At 37.1% G+C, this 22,140-nt stretch overlaps 1 protein-coding gene across 1 annotated transcript in view; it reads right to left on the bottom strand.

The window, feature by feature from the left end:
* Positions 1 to 22,140, bottom strand: part of NYAP2 (neuronal tyrosine-phosphorylated phosphoinositide-3-kinase adaptor 2) — a 97,929-nt gene that overhangs the window by 15,130 nt on the left and 60,659 nt on the right. The window contains exons 3-4 of the mRNA XM_072407932.1: positions 21,256 to 21,557; positions 6,803 to 7,897 (exon numbers count right to left, since the gene is read on the bottom strand). Coding sequence (XP_072264033.1) covers positions 6,803 to 7,897; positions 21,256 to 21,557 — 1,397 coding nt within the window. The remainder of the gene's footprint in view (positions 1 to 6,802; positions 7,898 to 21,255; positions 21,558 to 22,140) is intronic.

Here is a 22,140-nt window from a genome sequence, read left to right as displayed (position 1 = left end):
ATAACCACATATGACTAGAGTAGGGACATTAGATTGTGAGCTCCTTTGAGGGACAGTTAGTGACACAACTATGAACTTTGTACAGCACTGTGTAATATGATGGTGCTATATAAATACTGTATAATAATAATGCACTTAGGCAGAGCATTGTAATTCTGTCACTAGAATAGCCAAAAATTGCAACATGGACTTTAATGCCATTGCAGGTTCTGCAGCAACTTTAAAAAGCCTTTAAATAAGGCCAAGTCCCAAGCCATTCTGGCAATGTTATGACTATTCAAATTACCTTCAAAATGCATGGAAGGCTTCAGTATTATTGTGCCACAGCCAGGACAACCTGCTATTTGATTGTATCTATAGGCTAATGCAAAAATGTACAATTGCTGCATAATACCTGCAGCAGTTTTTTACTGTTCCTATCCCAAGGTCTCTTCAAATACAACTCCGAAAGAAAACATGTGACTTGGATTATCCCGGTCCTGGATTGGGCATGCACTCTGCATTTCACTTTAATTATGTTTACATATATGTCATTTCATACTCAGACTTTACTTTCAATCCATGCCAGCATTGCTAACAGTCAATGGAAATACATTTTCTAACCACATTTGAATATCAATAGTAAACTCAGGTTTCCTTTGTCTGCAAAAAAAGTCTGCATAGTGTGTGGTGCTGGAAAAAAGGAGGATGTTTCATCTAGTTCACTCCTTTTGGGATCATTTGAGGTTGTATGGCACAGAGCCAGCATTAAGGCTTTCTCTCCATGTTTCATCAGTAGCGGTTCCTTCTAAATGAATTGCCCCAACAGCAGACAGCCTCTTGAGGCATGTGGACACATAGATCCAAACTGAAGACACACGGCTTCTGTAACGTTTTTGACCCTCAAGATCTGTCTGGAGTCAGAAAACTCTCCGGTCAAGACAGGAAATGTGGCAATCTAAGTAGACTGGACCATTAAAGTATTAATTCAACAACTCTGCAAACAACATTTCTTTACAAAAATTCCCCAAGTAACACCAAGACAGGTCCAAGGAATTTAAAGGAAAGGTCATAAATGTTGATTTTGTTGTTAGATTACATTCTACTAACAGCAACATTAAAACAAAAAAAGCTTTTCTTTTAACCATAAATAAAAATATGTCTGGTGCTGTAAAATAAAATAATAAAACAGCATTTTAACAAATCATGATACATAAATATAATATATCGTTTTATGGTTCATTTAGCTTACATTTTTTTTTAAACTGAGCACAACAGCAGCACATCAGTGGCCCATAGGGACTGTTGTATGTGCCATACCAGGAATCTTTCTTCTGCAGACAAGGCAGCTTAAAAAAAAAACATAAAAAACTGTGCCCATACCATGGAGGCTTCAACCACTGCCCTAGTGTTGCTGTATCATCAACTCTGCAAACACACAGCTGAGACATATCAGCATGGACAGCAAATGTTCATAATAAACAGGTAGGTATGATTTTTGCAGAAGACAAGATAGAAGCAGAGATGAAAAGGGTGCAGCATCGCAGGTGGGAGGGGGACCAAATGACATAAGCAAAGAAGCCTAAGAGAGTAATTTGAACCTTTGTAACACTGAATGTAAAATTCACATAGAATTGCTCCACGGTGCCTGCAGTCAGGAAGAACTTGTTCAAAAAGTACTGTAATGCCTAATATGCAGATGTGTTTAAGTGGCTGTCGCACATAGCTTAGACACAAGTTAACCCTACAGCTACGTACACACGTCAGATAATGGTCACCCCAGAGGAGCACAACAGTTTGAATATCTGACATGTGTACGACAGGTCCTTAAAATCATTAATCAAACCACAACAGTGGATTGATGAACGACTGATTGGGAACAACCACTGTTCTCTCCAATTAAGGATAGCACAGCGAGGTGCCCTCTTTTTTTCCTCCTCCTCTCTGTAGAACACAATGGTGCTGTCTGTATAGTGTTCATCCATTCTTACAAAAGATTGTTTCCAGCAACATTTCTCTGACATCCATTGGATGTATGTGTGGGGCTTTAGATGCTTAAAAAATCAAAGACTACTGGTTCTTTATTCAGTTCTCTATATTAAGGCAAAATATGAACGGTATTAATGGCTGTATTTCAAAATGAAAAGGTACTGAGCTCCTTTCCTTTCTTTATTTTATAATAAGCACCCCTTTCTTAGCATAGGAAATTGGCCAGATTTATTTAATTGTGCAATATTGTTACTAATTTAGTGGTAGAAGGCAGTGGTATGTTTTTTTATGTGCAACATTTTTTAATAAGTTTGCTGTGTTTAGCATGCAAGGTTCAATGTACCTTTTGACCTGGTACTGGGACTTGGTAGATTGCACCAAAATCCTACGCCCTCTCTGAAGGCAAAGGATTACAGCCTCCGAGTATGGGAATCCAGATCTGTTCACACAGTCAGGTCCTTAACACATTTCCCTTGACCTGTGCTAGTAGAATATAATTAATTTAATTGGAGGCACTAAAGGTGGCAAAAACAACGCCTGTGAAAATAAAGAAAATAAATACTCTTTACATGATAATCTTTTTTCCCCCTGCAACCTCTGTTGACAATGTTATATAATGGTTACAATATACTGTGACAAAAGGCTTTTAATGACCTTCAACACTGAATATCATTAGTAAAATCTGTTTACAGCACACATCAGCTCTTCCAAAAATATAAATGATTATGCTTTATAACAAGAACACAAATTACAGCCCCTTCTTTGCAGTCAGGTTGAAAAGCCATGGAGATGAGCTGTAGCATTCCATTTATGTCAAACTCCAAAGCCTGCCATTAATTGCAGGTAAAATTATTCCATACTAATGCACATGTGAATAATTTAGATGGAGGAATGTCTGTTAGAGGGCAATCTGATCACGTGACTTCCTGTTACCTTTTTTGACCCCTTGTATCAAGCAGTATCTTCGCTAATCTTAAAATGATGACTTAATACTTTCGGGTAAGGCTTGTATTATATGGATCTTAAATGAATAAGATGACCTCATGCCACAATTTAGGCAGAAACAAAGCACAGACATCCTACCGGAGAATAATCTCAGAAGCAGCACTCTAATTCAAACACAAAAGGTTTTTTATCCAATTATTTTCAGTGCAGAGAAACAATAGGATTCAGAACGGCTGGTTAGAGCATCAAGAAAGCTTTATAGAGCACGTCCAATATAACATTAAATTACAACCTTGCTGTTGTGCACAGAGTACCCCTTTGGAAAATTAACTGCCTTATTAATTTGTTCAAAGCTTGCAGCCTTGAAAACATTAATTTATTAAATGTCTTATTATAGTTAGTGGTCGTTGTTTTACATGTTAAATAGTTTATTCCCATTCTAAGTGTCTGACTATAAGCAGATTTTCCCAAACAACTAAAAAAAATCAGACTTAATAAAAGCTGAAGTGGAATATGTTTGTAAGATAAATATTTCGGGAAACATTTAAAAAATAGTCTGCTTCTATTTGTGTATAAAATGCTATGATCAGAACTGGTGCATTAAACTGTGACTGAAAAAAGCATTCTAAGTTTGGAAATATGTAACCAAACAATAGCATATAATACATGATACTGTAGTTCCTGAAAATTCCCTGTTTATTTAGATACTTGTGTAGATTTTTATCCATTTAAACTATTCAAATCCAAACACACATAACAAGTTGAAAATGATATTACACAGTCTGCCCAGGCATATGGCCATTTTAACATTAAGTGCAGGACAGATGATATAATGACATCTAAAGGGAAGATATCAAACAAAACAAGATAGGGTGGCACTAATAATTGCATTTGGTGGTAAAAAGCAAAGACCTATGTATTCTGCAGCCATTACAACTTCAATAAAGTGATCCTGTTATTGGCCTGATTTTTGAGAAATAAATCAGAAATAACCTAAATTAACTGTAAACCTATATTCAACATATTATTGGAAATTACAATTCCAAATTCTTGCAACGTTTTAAAGCAGAAATAGACCTATAACTTTTTTTTTTTTCTTGTGTTTAACACTTTTCTTGCATGACCACTAATTTTTTGTGGTCACCTAAAATTGTACAGCTGCCACCATAAGTGGGGTGGATGGGAATGTTTAAAAGGAGAGCCTGTCCTAATGACAGATGTCAATGGTAAATTGTTGTGGAGATGTCTTTGGAAAAGCAAAAAGAAGTCGAATGAAAGGTAAAGTTTAGTATGTTTATATTCTGCCCTCCTGTATTGCCACTATCATCAACTTACCAATGCAATTTTGAAATACGTGTAACAGTGACATCCCTGGAAATCAGTTTATTATGGTTTATTGTCGGTCTACTCTTTTTAATTTATATTATTTTTAACGTTAGACTTTGCACCCAATAGAATAGTTAAAGAGGCAGGCCAAATACAAACCAATGAAGTTGTGATCAATGTACACATTATTGATGAGCAAAACTGGCAAATAGAAACATTTTTGTGAAATGGGGATCAATAGAAAAGTGAAACTATTGCAGTTTATACTAATTAAGAACTGTTTATCTTGAACAACAGAAGCATTCTTCATCTATTGTTCATCTTTAAAATCATTAAGGAATGTAAAGAGAACTTTACACTGATCATTGTTTTCAGAGAAATCCCTGCATTGAATAGTAGGCTATCTGTAATTAAAAAAAATGTGATTAGCAAACTTGTGACTGATGTGTATATTTGCTTCAAGCATGGGAATGGAAAATCCGATGATCACGGCTGCTGGAATTATGGTGCATATTAGTAAAAAATGATTCACTGTACAAATTTAGAACTATATCAGGATCACAATTGAATATTCTGTAGTGTGTATCTGTATATAGTCTTTTTACTGTAAACTGTAGTAAATACAGAGAAAGTCTGGGTACCAAGTAAAAAATGAAAAGTCTATGCTGTGCTATAATGGAGGTTTCTATCTTTCTGTGCTATGAGACAGCAGCAGCAGCACTGAAAAGCTACTAACAGGAATGACAAATACAGCTGTCAATCTCAGCAGATAGGAGTACCAAGTATCTCTCTCAATACAAAATTAACCCTGCCTTAAAGAGACTGGAATTCCTGTGTAAAATGTTTTCTTATAGTTGTAAATGTTGTATAGTTGCCTCTCTACCCTCATCAACAGCACGAAACAGAATGAAAAAGAACCCCCTTCCCCTAGTCTGTGATTTACATTGAGGAAAGAGATGAATTCAAATTGCTTTCTGTGGGTGGCTGCAAATTCTTAGCATGTTTTGTAGTGACATCTTCGAACACTATTGGTTGAAAAACAAAGACCCCAGATGCATTTCATGAAATGTTCACAAAAATGAAACCTTTTAAGGTTAGGATCACGTTAAGATGGAAGAATGTTTGTCCCACAACATTGATATCTTTCTCTACATAGTTTCTACGTTTTTGATCTGGCTGCAAAAAAACAGCCACAGAGGTTTACGGAGGCAAAAAAATTAATATGGGTGATTTCTGAAAGTGATGCTTTCATTTGTTTAGCAAAGATGAAGAAGCGAATAATGAAATCTCTTAACACAGCTAGAAGCGTTAAATGAATATGAAACCACAAAAATGATTACTTATTAATAAAGTTAGGAACTTTTAGATTTCATTAGTTTAAACACCTTCTGAGATATATTTCATTTGATGGCTTGTGGTCTGCCATCAAAAAAGCAATAATGCCAAAAATGAACAAGTGATTGGATCAGACAGTAATATCCTGGAGGACAATACAGTGATCACCCCACAGGTCACTGTTAGTGGCTGATAAGGATCGGTAGAAGCAGAACACGGAAGGAGAACAAATATGAGTATGCATGTACTGTCTAATGTGTCAAAAATTTTAGTTTAACCCCAGATTTCAGCAAGTGACAAAGATACAGAGATACATGCATGAATGAAATTTTTAGAAAAACTAAAAATGCCTATGTCTAGGGGCTTCTTGGTTAGCAACACAGTGATTGCCATTCCTTACACAATGTTCTGCCCCCTGTCATTACCACTTGCAAGACTAAGCATGCACCTTTCAAATATGATGGCACTTATGATCATGATGTTTTACACTAGCAATGGGTATAATAGGTGAACTCTTGTTCCGAGAAAGAATATCCTGTAAATCCCCTTTAGGCAGTTCTTTTTAGTATTAGTAGTATACATAAACAACTACTTGGTTAAGGTTGCCTGCACTTACTGTATCTAACACACTTATTCCTATCACTGCCCATGACGACACATGAGCAAGTTAATTCTATAAATCCTAATTAATTAGTTATACATTTTTGTTTCTCCAAAATATATCAACTTTGATTTATTCAGCTTTTTAGAAAAGGCACACAATCTATGAATCAATGTTGACTGGATTCCTGGACTGAATGATTCTTTGGTGATCAGTTAAATCTACATGCAAATATTCAGCTAATTTAAATAACTTTGCAAGAGTATCTTTTTCTTGCTTTTAACTTTTCAGTGAATAGAGGCTTTCTTAGTAGCATAAAAGCTTAAGTTGAAGGGCTTTTGTTTGCGTTAAACTGGTTTAAGGAAGGTCAGGAAGAGTTCAGCTGCAGGTGAAATATATTTGCTATTGAATTATAAATATTATTAATTCTAAATGCATGTATCAATGGAATTCTATAAAACTTGCATCTTTAAAAATGTAGTTAGCCAATAGAGGTATCACCAAACTTACTGCATTCATTAATGGCTAACACAAAACAAAATGGTGAATTATTTGATAAAAAATAATACCACTTGGTAAACAACTGTACTGGACCTTAAAACCATCTTAATTACATCTTACACTTACTTTCTGAAGGTTCTTTAGAACGTCTTCCACTGGAGGGCTTCCTTAGCAGACTCCTTCCTGAGGTAAAGAGGCTTGATAATTCCTCAAGGGGGCTTGTTGGTGTCCTGGAACGCGAGCTGCTTTGAGATGCACAATAAGTACTGGTAGATGAATTCATTAACTTCCCTTCTTGTGGTGTGTTTCTGCCAGTAGAATGAGGCACTGATGGAGAACTTCTTGACAGACTTCCTGAATGCACAGAATCATAGGGTGGAGGTCGTTTGAGGCTTAGAGGAGTCAGTGACCTACCCATGCTCACAGGGGAAGGAGAAGCAGAATGACTTTTAGGGTAACCATGAGGAGATTGCGTTCTGTATGTTGTTGAAGCATGTGGTGGTGAAGAAGAATGCCCAGATGAAGTATTTCCATGAACCACCACTGTTTGGTCTTTCTCCACTTTCTGATGCCCTGGAATGTGTGCTGTATGTGAGGATGGCGAACCAGCAGATTGCTGCTTTATGTAAGCCACATTTTCTAATACAGGTAGCTTTGCCACTTCAAGAGGAGTTAGAGGAGATTCGTCCGAATTTGGTGAACACTGTGCTGGTGCTGGTGGAAACACCAATAAAGGAGGCCTTTGAGATAGGAGATTTGGAAATGGAGGGGGGATATCACAAGTCTGGCCTTTGGGAGTTGATGGCACTGAGGACTTGGTGAATTCTAAATCAGGCACTGTGGGAGTAGGACACTGAGAAGAACAACTAATGTGATCCATTTCATAAAGACACCTTGAATCTTGGCTTACATCATCAAATATAGGATATTTCATTTCTTCATACACTGCCTCACACTGGTCTTCCTCATCTTTTTTAAAGTCTCTTAATATATTGCCTACCATTTCTATATAAACAGGCTCTTCATCCTCTCGGTCTAGAGCAGCACTGCTGAGCTGAGATGAGGATAATTCTCTAAACAGGCTGCTCTTCATTGGGCCATGCTTTTTTATGTATGTTTCATCAAATGATGTGCTGAGATGAGTTGTTGGGTTCCGTTTGGGCTTGGGTGGAGGAATCTTCTTTGTATATTCATCACTGTGAGGTCTTTGCTTTGATGCCACTAGGAAACGAAAGAGAAAAAAAAACAAGAAAGGTATATAACACAAAGATCTTTCATGTGATATTTACATTTTAGTTGTACTTAGGAAAGCAAGGACAGATTTGCTTATTTATAGAAAATATGTTGTCTCAGCATATACCTGGCATAGAAGCCTCTAAAAGAAGCAGTGATCTTCTGACTTCTTACTGCTTATTATTTTAGAAGCAGTGAAGCATTTAATCAGATTTATTGTGACTGACATGACTGCTGTAGAGTTATTACAATGTTATGAGGCTAAAGACCACCACTGCAGCTGAAGGCTTTACAGCCCAGTTCTGTAAGCACAGGGTTGACAGATCCTTTACAAAAGGTACTTAAATCAAATCTGTGTTTTCCACACTCACCAGAACTTACCTTTCATTTCACTTTGCACATAGGAACACACAAAGGTCTAAGCTACAAGTTGCCTGAGTCATAGCTTACACAGAGCTAGAGAATCCCCATGGGGCAGCACATATTGATCAAATACTGTCACATGCAGTGATTGACACTTTCCTCCATACCTAGAAATATGGGATATTTCTTTTAGCTCCTGGCACTGAACAGAAACACAAGTAAGTCATGTTTAGTATATACTGGAAAAAGGTTGAAGATAAAAGCAAGCTTACTACCTCACCCTAAATGGGGAAACACTGGTTTGATTTACAATGGATTAGTAGTCAGCTGGTTAAATAAAGATTTTGTTGCTGGGGAAGGGGGGTGGTAAAGACAAATACATCAACCAAAATAATTACTTTTACTGAAGAAACTTTTTACTCCAGGTTCCTCTAGCACAACTTGCTCCAATAATATTTTCTAAGATAAATAAATAGATTTCAGGGTCCTCCCATTAAAGCTCCAACTTGAACAAAAAAAGAAAAAGATCACTTCCCAGCATCTTCAAAACATAAAAAATAAGCTCTGGGTCCATTATCCACCCCATCCCTAATACTGAGTCCCTGAGTCCCTGGTCACTAATTTTGTGTCAGCTGTCTATAACACTAAATATGAGATAAATTAAGAAAATAAATAAATAGAGTTTCACATAGACTCATTCTCTCAACTGAATGATACCCAGCATCCTTCCACTCACTTCCTGTGGGCCCAGTGCATCATGATGGAAAAAGGGGTGTCACAATAATATGTGGTGCTACTTAGAGCCTACCTATACTCAGAACTTTCACTTTACATAAAAGGGTAGACAACCCTTTTACATACGATAAAAGTTCTGTTTATTTTCTTTTGGTGCTTTTTGGTGTTTTTTTTTGGTTAAAAAAAAAAAAGGGGGCAGCACCGCCCCCTAATTCTCGGCCGCCTAGGCGCTCAAGAATGAAAGGGAGCGCAAAGCCTTCCGGGATACCAACGTCAGGCATCCCAGGAGGCTCTTGGGCGCTCCTTTTAGGCATGCCCGGGAATCAGAAAGAAAAGACGAAGATGGAGGCACCCGGAGCACTGGCTCTGGGACGAATGTCGGGACAATGTGGAACCAGATGCCGGACACCCCCGGATTGATCAGCTTGCCCTGCGGGATTGAAGGTAAGTGTGTTTTTGTTTTTTGGGAGTATAGTCCCTCTTTAATGAGTACAAAGTATATTTGATGTCATTGAAATGGACCATCCAGAAACCTTAACACTATGGGGTGGTAGCAAAACTAAGTGAGGTATTTAAACCTGAAGTTAAGCTTAAAGCAAATATCACATTACCAAATGCCAAGATATTGAAATGCCTATAGAAGAATTTATTTCCAGAAAAGTTAAGCCATTTAGGCATTCCATTTTACATCCCATATAGACTAGTAATATAACTTTAAATGAAATCTGCTGGGCATAATAAGGGTTTTTTTGTTGTTGTCAAAATGACAGTCCCATAATTTAAACCTTTAAAAGCTGATGGCAGCTTTAATATTTCTGTCTTCATAGGTTTTCTTTGACAAGTGAGTGTAAATCCAAAATATAAAAACATACTGTAACACTGTGCTTAAGGTAAATAAAAAAAGATATCTCATATTACATGTGGACTTGTCTAAATCATTTAGAGCTCCTGTCAAGTAATACCAAACATACCTCCCAAACCCTGGTGGCAATATTTAAAGTGATAATTCTCCCAAAGACTTGGTCGTAATATTTTTTGCACAGAACTAATGTTTACTTTATAGTACTTATATAAATATATATAAACCTTAACAGTAAAAATAAATGATGTGATAGCTATGTATTGTTTATCAAATTTGTATGAACATTAGAATAAGTCAGAGATCATGTTGTGTGCAAAAAAATATTAGTGTGTTAAAAGATAAACAATAAAAAATGGCCAATAATGCAAAGCTACAAAACTCCAAACCAGATTTTCTTAATCTTCTGGGCTGAATATTGGCCACCATCATTTTACCTACTTGCTCTGAACCCAAACTGGTATAGTCCAGCCTCTTACCCAGTAGATCTCCACCAGGGTTTTATGGAGCTCCAAGGTTCCTCCTGAGTTTTCTAGGGGTTCCCTGAGCAATGAGCAGTTTGTGACTCTCAGGTCAGTTTACCTGATACCAATATCCTTTTTTGGCTATCTGTAAGGGTTGCAGCCTTTTCACTAGCCAGTGTAAGAGGCATTCCTCCTACTGACCACCACACTAATATACTGTGACCTGTTAATATGGCAATTATAGCAGGGGTTCCTTGAAGATCTTTAATGCATTTCCAGTTGTTCCCCCAGGCTACAAAAAAGGTAGAGAAACACTGCTGTAACCTGTGATTGGAGGCATGAGCTTGTCTCTTTGAAATTCTGCTTTTGCTTCCTGCCAGGATGCTCTCATGATATATACTGATTGGCACCTAGTGCTGCTTCTCCTAGTCCGAACCCTGATGTCTTTGGGACTGCAACAGTCAAAGGCAAATTCTGATATTTAAACTGCTTTCCTTAAAAAAAATCATTCCACCTAATTCAAGAATCAAAGATTCAAAAAATTTTAATTTCACCAGCTTTTCACCAGTTTTGACAAAAGAAATCAGTATAGAATATGTTCACATTAAATTTTGTATGCGAGAGACTTACATTTTGGTTTCTGGCATGTCATACCACTTTACATTTTATGTAACAGCCTTTCCTGTTCAGACTTTTGTTATTCTAGTCTAAACGCCTGTTAGTACCAAGGTAAAGATACACAACAATGTAGAAACCTTTCTTACACTGCAATCATTGGTAATATGTAAGAGACCAGATTTGCTAAAATAGAAGCATCTCATTTTGTGATTATATAAGGTGACTGTGAATTACTCTGCTATGAAATATGTTAGTGGGCCTGGCAGTGTCTGTCTTTGATTTATAATACATCCGCAATGATTTTGCAAAATGTGTTTGATTTTCTTTTTGCATTTGGCTCATTTATATAGAAAAACTTTGATTTTGAAGTAAAAATGAAAAAAACATGAACATGAAGCTCCAAGTTGAAATTTAGGAAACTAGCAAATATGAAATCCCAGATATAGAGGCTTTCAGTGCAGAGTATTTTGTTTTGGATTACAAATATGCCTTACACAAACATTTGAAGTGAAATGTGAGCTTTCTTTAAAATCAAACAAAATAGGTCACATGTCTGTTTTGCATGCTTTTGAATCATTTGCTTTGCAAAATCAAGGGCAGAAAAAGTTTCTCCTGAAATTCTGAGTTGTTTCCAATGCAGTGCTAAACAAATAACATCAAGAGTAAGGGTTAAATGGAAAAATCTATATAGAAATTTCACTTTATTTTTAGCTTAAAAAACTTGGTCAAATATTTGTTTGAAATGCTAAAACATATAGCATGGAAATGATAGTGTCTACAAAAAATGTAACTTACTTTCAATTCTGTTGACCCAAGAATTGTGAATGTGAACACAGACATTAATAAAAATTACCAGAGCAGCTTTTTGTCCTATGGAACACTTAGGATAAAAATAGTTTTTCCAAAGTATAAACCTTTTAAAATGTAAGTGTTCTTATTCTCAGCCATTTTTCCCCAAAGGAACCCCTAGGATCATTGTTAGGCCTCAAGAAACCCTTGCTAAAACCGATTCATTAGGTGTCAGGTGTTACATAAGTGGTCAGTTGGAAGAATGTTTTCCTTACAGGGACCCATGGAAGTTTTGGGGCAGCTCAGTGAAAGAGTAGTCAATGCACAGAACATATTTGGGTTGGAGTGCAAATTGGCAGAGGAAATGGGCATTGGACTAAAGTAGACATTAAGGGAAATAGAGGGTAGGACCATTTAGGTCAGAGAAGTCTAATAATCCTTTAATCAATGCTGACTACAAACAGTCTGCATTTATACAATACAATGTTGTTTATCCTGGAAAGGCCTTTAGATTAGAAAATCAGAGCCAAAGAATTATACATTGTATCTGAAAATTTGTTATACTTTGGAGGTAAAATCAAGTAACATAAATTCAACTTCAAGAATACTGGCAATGTAAGTTCTGTGTCACTGGGTGGTTTTATTAGTCAGTTACAGTTCATGATTGAAGTGATTTCCTTGATTTTCTAGATACTTGAGCTTTTCACAATAACTCATCAAGTGTTTTTGTTATTGTTTTGTTCAATTACCTGCTGATAATACTATTTGTTCTGCATAATTGTTACAAGCTTAAGTGAAAAATCTAATTTATCAGAAATTGCTAAAGTATGCGGCAAATAAGCATGTGCTATGAGATATTTACCTAGTACAAATGCTGATTTTACACTGAAGACAGTTATTAACATTTCAGAGCATTTCCTAGAAAACTGTATTGGCCTGCTTGTCTGGGAAGGGAAAAGGGAACTTTTACAAATAAGTAAGAGATAATAGTAGTTGCTCAGGATAATTAGGTTTTCAGACCATTGTATTTTGCTGCCATAAATGCATTTGTGGTTACATTGGTGAGCATCAGCATCATTACCCATATCTGCTCTGACCCAAAGAAAGACTATTCCATTTATATGTATATTTCATTATACCCATGTTGGCATTAATAAAGTTAAACCTTATCACTATTATGGTGGGTAGGCCATTGCCCTTATTTATAGCATGCTTGCACATTACAGCACACATAACCTGTCAGTTTGCCCTCCTTCAGCAATGCAACATCCATACTTCCTCTAACTACTCTGGCACCACTCAATTATTTGGCTAACCGAATCTTGTCTTCCAGGTCCAGTGCCTTCCAGCTTCTCTTCCTAAGTCAGGAATGGTCCGGAACTGTACCTTCCACTTTGCATGTGTTGCTGGTATGTGTACACAGAATACAAATCTGCTATAAATCAAGGAAAATGTTATTGTGCAGAAGAGACTATGCATAACTTCTCTGACTTTACCTTGCAGATTTTTGTACTACAGTTTTGTTTTAACTTTCCAAGGAGTGAGAGTGAAAATTATTGTCTCTGATATCAATAGGTATGCTGGTTCCCAAAGATATTTCATTATTATATTCTAAATACTTTTTTGCCTATATATATTAAAAACCAAACCCTTCTCCCATCACATATGATTACTGTTTCTGGACCAGTTGCAGTGCAGGATATTACTGTTTTATAGATATACTGATTGCCTATATGTCTGAAATTCCTTTTATTGTACTGCACTGTTGTATTACATTTTAAAAATTTTGATTGATGTGAGGATAAGACAAATATACATGACACATTTAAAAAAAAAAACAAACAAAAAGAAAACAACTGACTTGTCTTACAGACAAGTGCAGTCTGGGGTCCAACTGTTTTCAGTTTTTTTTTTTGATGTTTGGTTTGGTGTCGATTTTTGATACTGGTGATTTGATCTTTGATATTGGTCTGACTCATTCTGTAAGTTTCTTTGGAAAGGCTGCATTTTTCATTGGGAAACGGGGGTTCTGTTTTTTTTTAGTTTGATTCCTTTTGTGTAACTATTTGAACAGTCACTCCATTTCATTGTAAGCTCAAAAGATGTCAGTGTTTTACAGTGCCTGGATGCTCACTGTATACTTTGCTCCATGGTCCCTAAAAAATAACCAAAACCCATAAATTACTGAATCAGCCTACTTAGCCAGTAACTTCAACTAGCCTAGTTTGCCATACATGTAATCTCCTGTCTTCCTGTAGGCATTTATTTCCTAAAACAGTATTTAACACAGTCTGTAGAGTTGTTTTTAAAATTGCAAAGGACTGCAAATCCACTTCTAGGCATTGTTCCATCTACAGAATGTGTACAAACTGTTCTTAATGCTGGAAAATCAATAAGGAACATTAGCCAGGATCTCCCCTACAAAAAACCTTACAGCACCATAATACCGAGTTTGATAATTTGCTGTTAGGTTGTTATTAGGGTGTGTTTTGCCCATTCAGGGAAAAAAGTACATTATAAAGAATATTTGTTAAGGGTAAAAGTTTGTATGAGCAAAGAACAGTTGGATTAATGACTGGTATCATAAATTTACCATATGTAAAAGTTGCTGCACAATATAATGTCTAAGTGTAAAAAACTTTCAATATCTACATTGAAGTTCAAGCTATTGTACACCTCTACACATAAGACAGTATAGATTTTCACACTATAAAGGAGTAAGGTGTTCTTGAGAATATTTTTGTTAAAAAGCCTATCTTGTTTGTTAAAAGCTTATTTGACAAGGGACCACCTAGAAATCAGAGTACATATGCATGAACTGCTGCCAGTAAAGAACATGTGCCAGGCAGAAAAATCTGTATATACAGTATGTTTTTTTTCGGTTGAAGGACAGGCAGCAGGTTATTGGCACAGATATGCCCAACCTTGCATGGGTGAAAATAGGGTCAGCTACTTCTCAGTCTGTGCCCTGACAGCTATCACCCTGACAATAAATCTGCAACCCAAAAGCCCAAAATGATGGGTAAAGGTGACTATTACCATGGTATAAGACATGCCATAATACCACTAGTTCCAGTGGTGTGCCCCGTTCTTCATTTCTCCCAAATGCCAGAAGACTGACCCTGTGTGCCTTGAATGATATGCAACTTCCCTACCCACGTTCAGTGACTGTAAAGAGTGGTTCTCATAAAGGAAAACTACCTACTGTTAGCTTACAGCCCCAATATTTACACCAGTTACATACTCGTAGTGTAAATACGGTGCTGCAAACCCAGCAGTATACCAATGAGCCCGTTACCATTCTCAGCAGGCAGTGGCTGCCTACTGTGGTTTACTTAGCTTCAGATTTTCCCAAATGTATTAAGAAATAGAAGAAAATGTATTAAGGTTACATTTTTGCCACCTAATAAAGCAGAATGTGATACTTGATAAAATATAAATATAATTGCAGGGATAACACAGCTTTGAATGTTGTGTAACTTTATTATACACAAGCAGCACAATCACAGAAATGGTTATTTTCATACCTAATACCCCTTGGTTTTTAATCCTTTATTAACTTTTTCCATGTGATAATGAGATTTTTACTGTACTGTTCAGAGTGTTTATCAGCAAGTCTGATCTTAATATTAAGGCTGGCCACAAACCTGTGCATTTTTAACAAGGAATTCCAGATGGTGAGACATCTGGCATCTTTAAATGCAAAGCCACACTGATGGAACCCACCATGGTCTTCTCCCAATAGCAGACACTGGTGTTGAGTCGACACATGCATGGTGAAAAAGATTTCCTTTTCTTTACAGAAAAGAGGATAATTAAAATCTGCTTGTATAGGCATATTTTGAAAAGCTAAAAAAGCTCTGCTTTGGGCACTTTCAAAAACAAAAACTATTTATCCAACTAATTAACCAATACTGAAAAGTGAATAGGAGTATGCTGCAGAAAGCAGCACCATGTATTTAACCCTCTTTGCAGTTTGGTGTTACTGAAGAAGAGGTGAAGGGGACCTGGTCTTCTAACAAATAGTTACACATAGTATTTTTTATTACATTAAGTGAGGTGCTTCCATGGAGAAGGCTGGCAAACCCAGAGATGGGCTATAAAAGTGCACAAAATGGCTCCAGGACAGCCATATTGCCAGTGCATTATAAAGGTGATTTACAGAAAGTATGTGGAAAGTTGAGCAAATCCAAGTGCCAGTTATAAAATTGTACTTTTAATCTGATTACTAGCTTTTCAGGCAATCAACTCCTTTGCATACTTATTATTGGGGACTTATTTACATTTAATGTTATAATATGGTTGATCCGAGGTCATTAATTTCCCTTAGTTTGAGTGAACACAAAACAAAAAAGTGCAGGAACACCAAAACGGTTTTACAATATATTATACATTACATTCAATTAAATAAATTCAATGGCCAGAAACTCCCCTTCCATAGACTTCATTGGTGTTAAATTCTACGTTAGTGAGTTTAGTTGGTGTATTACCATAGTGAAATGAATAGTTGGCTTGTTGCTATAGTTTACCTCTTTGATGAACTGACTGATTTTTGTATAAAATGTTATTATTGGATTTGTTTAACTTTATGTATTTATTGATAATGTAATTATTTGACATTATACTGCAGATTTCTGGACAAACATGGAGTTTACAGCCCCCAGCAGCTTCTAGGCAATTTCTAATTTGTATGATAATCTGAAATACATTTTGTCACTTTCACATGATGAAATTCATTTCTGTTAAAATAATTCTGTTTTGTAGTGTTTCAGTTAGAACAGTTTCTATTTAACATGAATACAATGCATTTCCCATTGGAACAATTGTGTCAATTTCTCTATTACCTTCACAGTTTATAATAGCTATTTCATACTTGTTGTTGTTTTAGAGAAAATGTATTTTGAGAAGCTGTATCAAAACTGCAGCATAAAAAATGCTGTACATGTGGGAATGGTGTAAATATGGGGAGACAGCAGAATACATTATAACTTGGGTTTATTTTGTGAATATTTTGTGGAGGATCAGTTTGATGCTTTGCAGCAAAAACAATTCTGAGAAAATATCAGCTTAGAATATAAATTTTAGCTTTCAATATACTGTTTAATATTGAATGTTTTCCTGTCTACTTGAGTTCTATTTCTCATAGATATGAGATAATAAGGTCAGAGGGGAAACAATTTCATATCAATAGGCAATTAGATTTGTCACTCAGATTTGGAAGGTTATAGACACAGTTGTCACTGAGGGTTAAAGCAGAACTATAGTTCTGCACAGAAAAATTGAGATCAGTAAGGTTGTTTATTGTAAAAGAGGCAGGCGATGTTCCTTTCTACAATATAACATATTATATATATATATAATATATATATTAAGCTTATCTGCCTAATTACAATCTTATCTAAGGACACTGCATTGTATGTGCACAGCTTAGTACAAGATGCCAGGATATGCCAGGTATCCTGGTATTCTCCTGGGCAGCCAGGACTAAAGAACTCCTGGGCGCATCAGTGGGAGTTACATCATCCTGGCCAGGTCAATCACGATATCAACCCAGAAGAGGAGGAGCATAGGAAGGTGGCGGTGTCTGCGGCAGAATGGGATTTGTTGAGTGTATTTATAACATTGTGATCAAGCAAGAAGAATTATTTGGTTACAGGACCTGCCTGGTTGCTTTGGCAAGAATTGTTTACTGGTATATAACCACCCAGCTTGAAGCTCCTCTTAAAGAAAAAAAAAGAGGAAGGAAAATGCTGTAATTTGGGTATTTTGGAGCTGGAGAAAAACTACAATGTGCATGCTGGAGGTACTTAACCATGGAATATAAAAACCAAACACAAGAATTGCAGGATACATCTCAGATTTACATCCTAAGTACAGAAGTGCCTAACAGAACAGACTGTGATAGACTTGACTGGCAGGCAGACTGATATTTTTGAATATACTTGTTAGAAAGTTGCTTTAGAAGCAGACTTATAAAGCAAAGCTAGGGTCACATAGGAACATGCTATGCTTACAAAATTAGGACAGTTTAACATTGATTATCCAATCCAAAGAGAGAGGTTGGTGGTTCCCGAGTCTGAGCAATCTCAATTGGAAAAAAAACTTATTAAATGCACACAGAAGTTGAGAAATGTAAGAATTCAGATGAGCATTGTGAACCATGGGGTTAACTGCTTCCGGGTACCTGTTTTTACCTTTTAGGCTTTCAGGATATTAGGATTAGGGTTTTAATAGCAGCTTTGATATCAGTTTGCAAGCAGTTGCTGTGTGTAGTTGGCAACAGTTGCAAAGTGCTGTCAAAAATTATTTTCAAAAACTTGCAAAAGCGTTATGATACCATTAAAGTCACTGAAAGCGCTTCATGGGCAAACTGCTCTAGACCACTGCATGAAGATTCTGAAAAACCATGATGCCACCAATGAACAAAATTGCAACTGTGCCAATTCAATAATAACCAGGAACAGGGGATGGTTGAGGACTGGCTGACAGTGGTGAACTACAGCAGTTCAGCTGTAATAAACCACTCATCTCAACTTAGCCTAAGACTGTTTTTGTTATCCACTGATTCAACGGGGACCAGAAATGATTTTTCTAGGCTTGCCGTTCTAGAGGAGTCTGCATCAAATGCTGTTGATTCTACAGGTGAATGGTTTCCTAAAGCCTAATTATTTCAGATTACAACTTTCAGTTCTAACAATCCACAGCAAACTGACAGATAAAGACAACTGTTCAAGTTTTAAAACGTGTTCTCAAAGGCAAAGCAAAGTGGAAGAGATCTAGCCACTGCTTTTCAGGAGTACGTATTTGAGAGCAAAAAATCACTACATCAGATTTCTGTAAGTTGGCAAGCCAGCTACAAACAACTTTTATTGTCCTTAAAAAAAACATTTTATAGAAATATTGTATATTGTAAGCAATGACAAACGGGTAAACATACCACATATAAAAATACATCCCAGGCAACAGAAAAGAAAAATAATTTTTCAGTTCTAAAAAGATTACAAACAGTTGGGGCACAATAATTGTGGTTGCTCCTAATTGCAGGCATGGGCGCCGGGCCCTATCTTTCAGGTAGAGTAACCCCAGTACCTGTGTTCCATGCCAGAGTTTCCTTCCTGCTGGAGACTTGCACTGGTGTTTGAGCTGGCGTGGGTGTGTCTCTCTTCAACCATGAGGCAACACATACATGCCCTCTGTTCCTACAGCCTATGGCTGGATCTCTGCAGGTATTTACAGGCACTTCCCACTACAGGAAGTTGCCTGAGCAATCTCATGGTCTTAGCTTGTCTAACTCCAAGTGCAAAGGTGCTTCTTCTGTCTGCTTTACTGTGTACCGGACCTTGCTGATCAAACCCTTGGAGTTTGCCTGTTTGCTGCCTCACCTTGACCTCGAATTTTGTGTATGGACTTCTGCCTGATTGCCGCCTGACTTTGACCTCGGATCTTGTTCACTGACTTTGTTTAATTACTACCTCTCCTATACCTTCTTGGCCATGCAAGCCCCTCGGTGCTTGCACTGAGTACCCTGACTCCTGTGGTCAGCTGCCACTGACATGGGGATTGCTCTGGAGTGGCACCTGGGAGCTACCCTGCGGCCCAAGCCTATCCTCACCATCAGAGGCTCTAGTGAAGACCTGGTAGCGGCTTAGTTATGCCCCTCTGGAGCATACCCATTCAGTGGCACAGTGGGTCCACACCCGCTTGCATTACACTGGTTATGCTGCAGCTTGCTTTTATTTTATGATGTCAGTGTACATAATATTGTACTGGAATTGTTGCTTAGTGTCCGCTGTATCCATTAATACCATTTATATTTTGATGTTTGTATGTGAAAGGCTGTGGACAAATCTTTCTACAACTATAATTTGTAAAATATAATTACGTCACACTAAAAAGTGTTTGCTTATGGGGAAGCAAAGGCATCAAATATCATCTCTTGCCCTCATCTAATCACTTACATCATAAAGGTATTCCTGTCACCCCTCCACTGGATAACACAATGGACCAGAAGTCATCCAAGGGTAGAAAATCTGCGCCTCCTAAAAACTTTTCGGGGGAAAGAAGGGGAGGTAGGTAGGTGTTGCTAGTTTATATTTAGTGAGCTGGCATGGAGAGCATGTGATGGACCCAATAACATAACATAACTTTTACTGTTTCATCCTACGTATACATATACAGAGTATTATAAAAATGAAGGAGGTTAATATTATCATCTGTAAGAGGCTGAGAAAAGAATAATAGGAACATGACAAGACTTAATACTTTTACACTCTAATCTAGTCAAATACATGTTTTGGCTCTAGATACATTTTACGTAAACTAATGCTTTCTATACATTCTAAATGCTAAATGCATTTACAAAAAAAAGACATGTTTTAGTAGCTATGCTGCCCCTGCGTTTTAGACATAGCCATGTCTGACTCACAGCAATTAAAAAGGGAAGCAGTTGTATGTATAAGGGCACACTGCAGCTTCTGAAGATGCTCCCTTGCTGATCAGTCTCTGAGGGAGAATTTGAGAGAGATTTTTCTAGTTGAAAGCTATTGTTCCTCTGCCAGGAGCATCTGCTGAGTGCATAAACATGGACATTTAGCCAAAATAGATTGTTCGTATCTATGAAAGCTCTTTTGTTGGTCAAAATACCAACTGTTTTTTCTATACAATGCCTTACAAACTGAAACCAAAGATTGAATTAGTATATATATGCAACATCACAATTTTGCCCTAAAACATTGTTTAAAAACAAGATAATAATTATAGGTTAAAATCAATACAACCATTCCCAGTAGATAAGCAGTACACTTATTTATAAAGATCAATACGTTTGACCTCAAAGATTCACAGCAGTGCAGAAAAGAAAAACAGAAGGATCATAAAACACCCATAATACTCATTGTAGATAGGGACCATGGCTAGTCTGCATTAAAGTAGAGGTATTTATTATTCCCATGAGGGACTTTTAAGGATTAGATGCCCTTTTCTAAGTACCACTTTAGGAACATGTACTTCCAGTAATAAAGGAGTGGTGGTAGTAAAATGAATCAGAGTTGTTCACTTAGCTCACTTATACTTCTGACCCCTGCAAATAGTACAATACATAAACCTGCTCCCTGTACTCAGTACATTACAAATTCCTGACACCTCTTCTTTGTATGTTGCATACACCTGACCATGCCCATTACATACACCTGACCATGCCCATTACATACACCTGACCATGCCCATTACATACACCTGACCATGCCCATTACATACACCTGTCCTCTGCAGTCTGTGCATTAAGCATGTTTGACCCAGTTCAGACTGGACCCAGGTCCTTAAACCATACCCCTTTAGGTCCCTCCACTATGTTCATCATTACACCCCTCAGGGTGCCACCAGATCTTTTACAATTCTAGCAACACCTAAGGGGGAAATGCATACAAAATTTTGCCACATTTGGTACATTCACAAATATACAACTGATTTATTACACCCACTGTTCATTTTAAAGGAAATAAATCAGGCATCAAACATACCATCTGTCCTGTCTGTAAACTTTGGACTCTTGCCTAGTGTTCCAGTGTTAACAGTCTCAGACGAAATGCTTAGCTTTGTGTTTGGATCTCGTTTTGGCTTCGGAGGAGGTTGTTTCCGAGAACAACTACTGCTGTCATCATCAGTGCCCCCGACAGAATGGAGGGACTGTGAGCGCACAGAAAATCCACTAGAACATGGATGTGGTAGCCTGTCTTGCGGTGCAGGCATTGTCATAAATCCCATGCGGAAGTGTTTATTGACGTAACTCCCTTCACTTCCTCTCACCACCTCTCCACCAATGCTGCAGAAAAGAAAAAGATACATTATCATCACACTTTCTAATGTTTTTGGTATCCTATAAAAACTATGTAAAAAGTGTTTAATTTAGGCAACAATAATGCAAAATTCAATATATATGTATGTATGTAAGAATGACCCTTGGGGGTGTGGGTAATGTTGTCAATTTAATAATATTAAATTAAATCAATTGAAGTTGAAGTTTAATCTGATTATAGTTTGCATTGCCTGAACCCCTTCCCCTGCACCATCCCTAACATTTCAATTTTTATTACATACCACATTTTAGACCTAGTAATATCATAACTTAGCCCTTAAGGCAAGAAATAAAAGGCAAATAATGGCTGCTGGGAGGGGGTGGCAGTTCCCAGGAGCCCTAAGCTCTGATGCAAACAGAAGGGTTGCCCTTAGGAATAGGTATGTACATAATAAAATGCCTGGAGGCAGTGGACATTCTTAGGCAGACAGCAGTTCCATGTACAGTGCCCTAGATGATGCCCACATGTAACTCTAAGCTTCCATGAGTAAAATTAAATCCAGTTTAAAAAGAAAAAAAAAATAAAGGGGGGAGGAGGAAAAAGAAGGAT

This window comes from Pyxicephalus adspersus, chromosome 4, assembly GCF_032062135.1.
Source record: "Pyxicephalus adspersus chromosome 4, UCB_Pads_2.0, whole genome shotgun sequence".
In the NCBI taxonomy this organism is placed as follows: domain Eukaryota; kingdom Metazoa; phylum Chordata; class Amphibia; order Anura; family Pyxicephalidae; genus Pyxicephalus; species Pyxicephalus adspersus.
The sequence above is the reverse complement of the archived record's forward strand: the minus strand, read 5'-3'. Positions and strand labels throughout refer to the sequence as shown.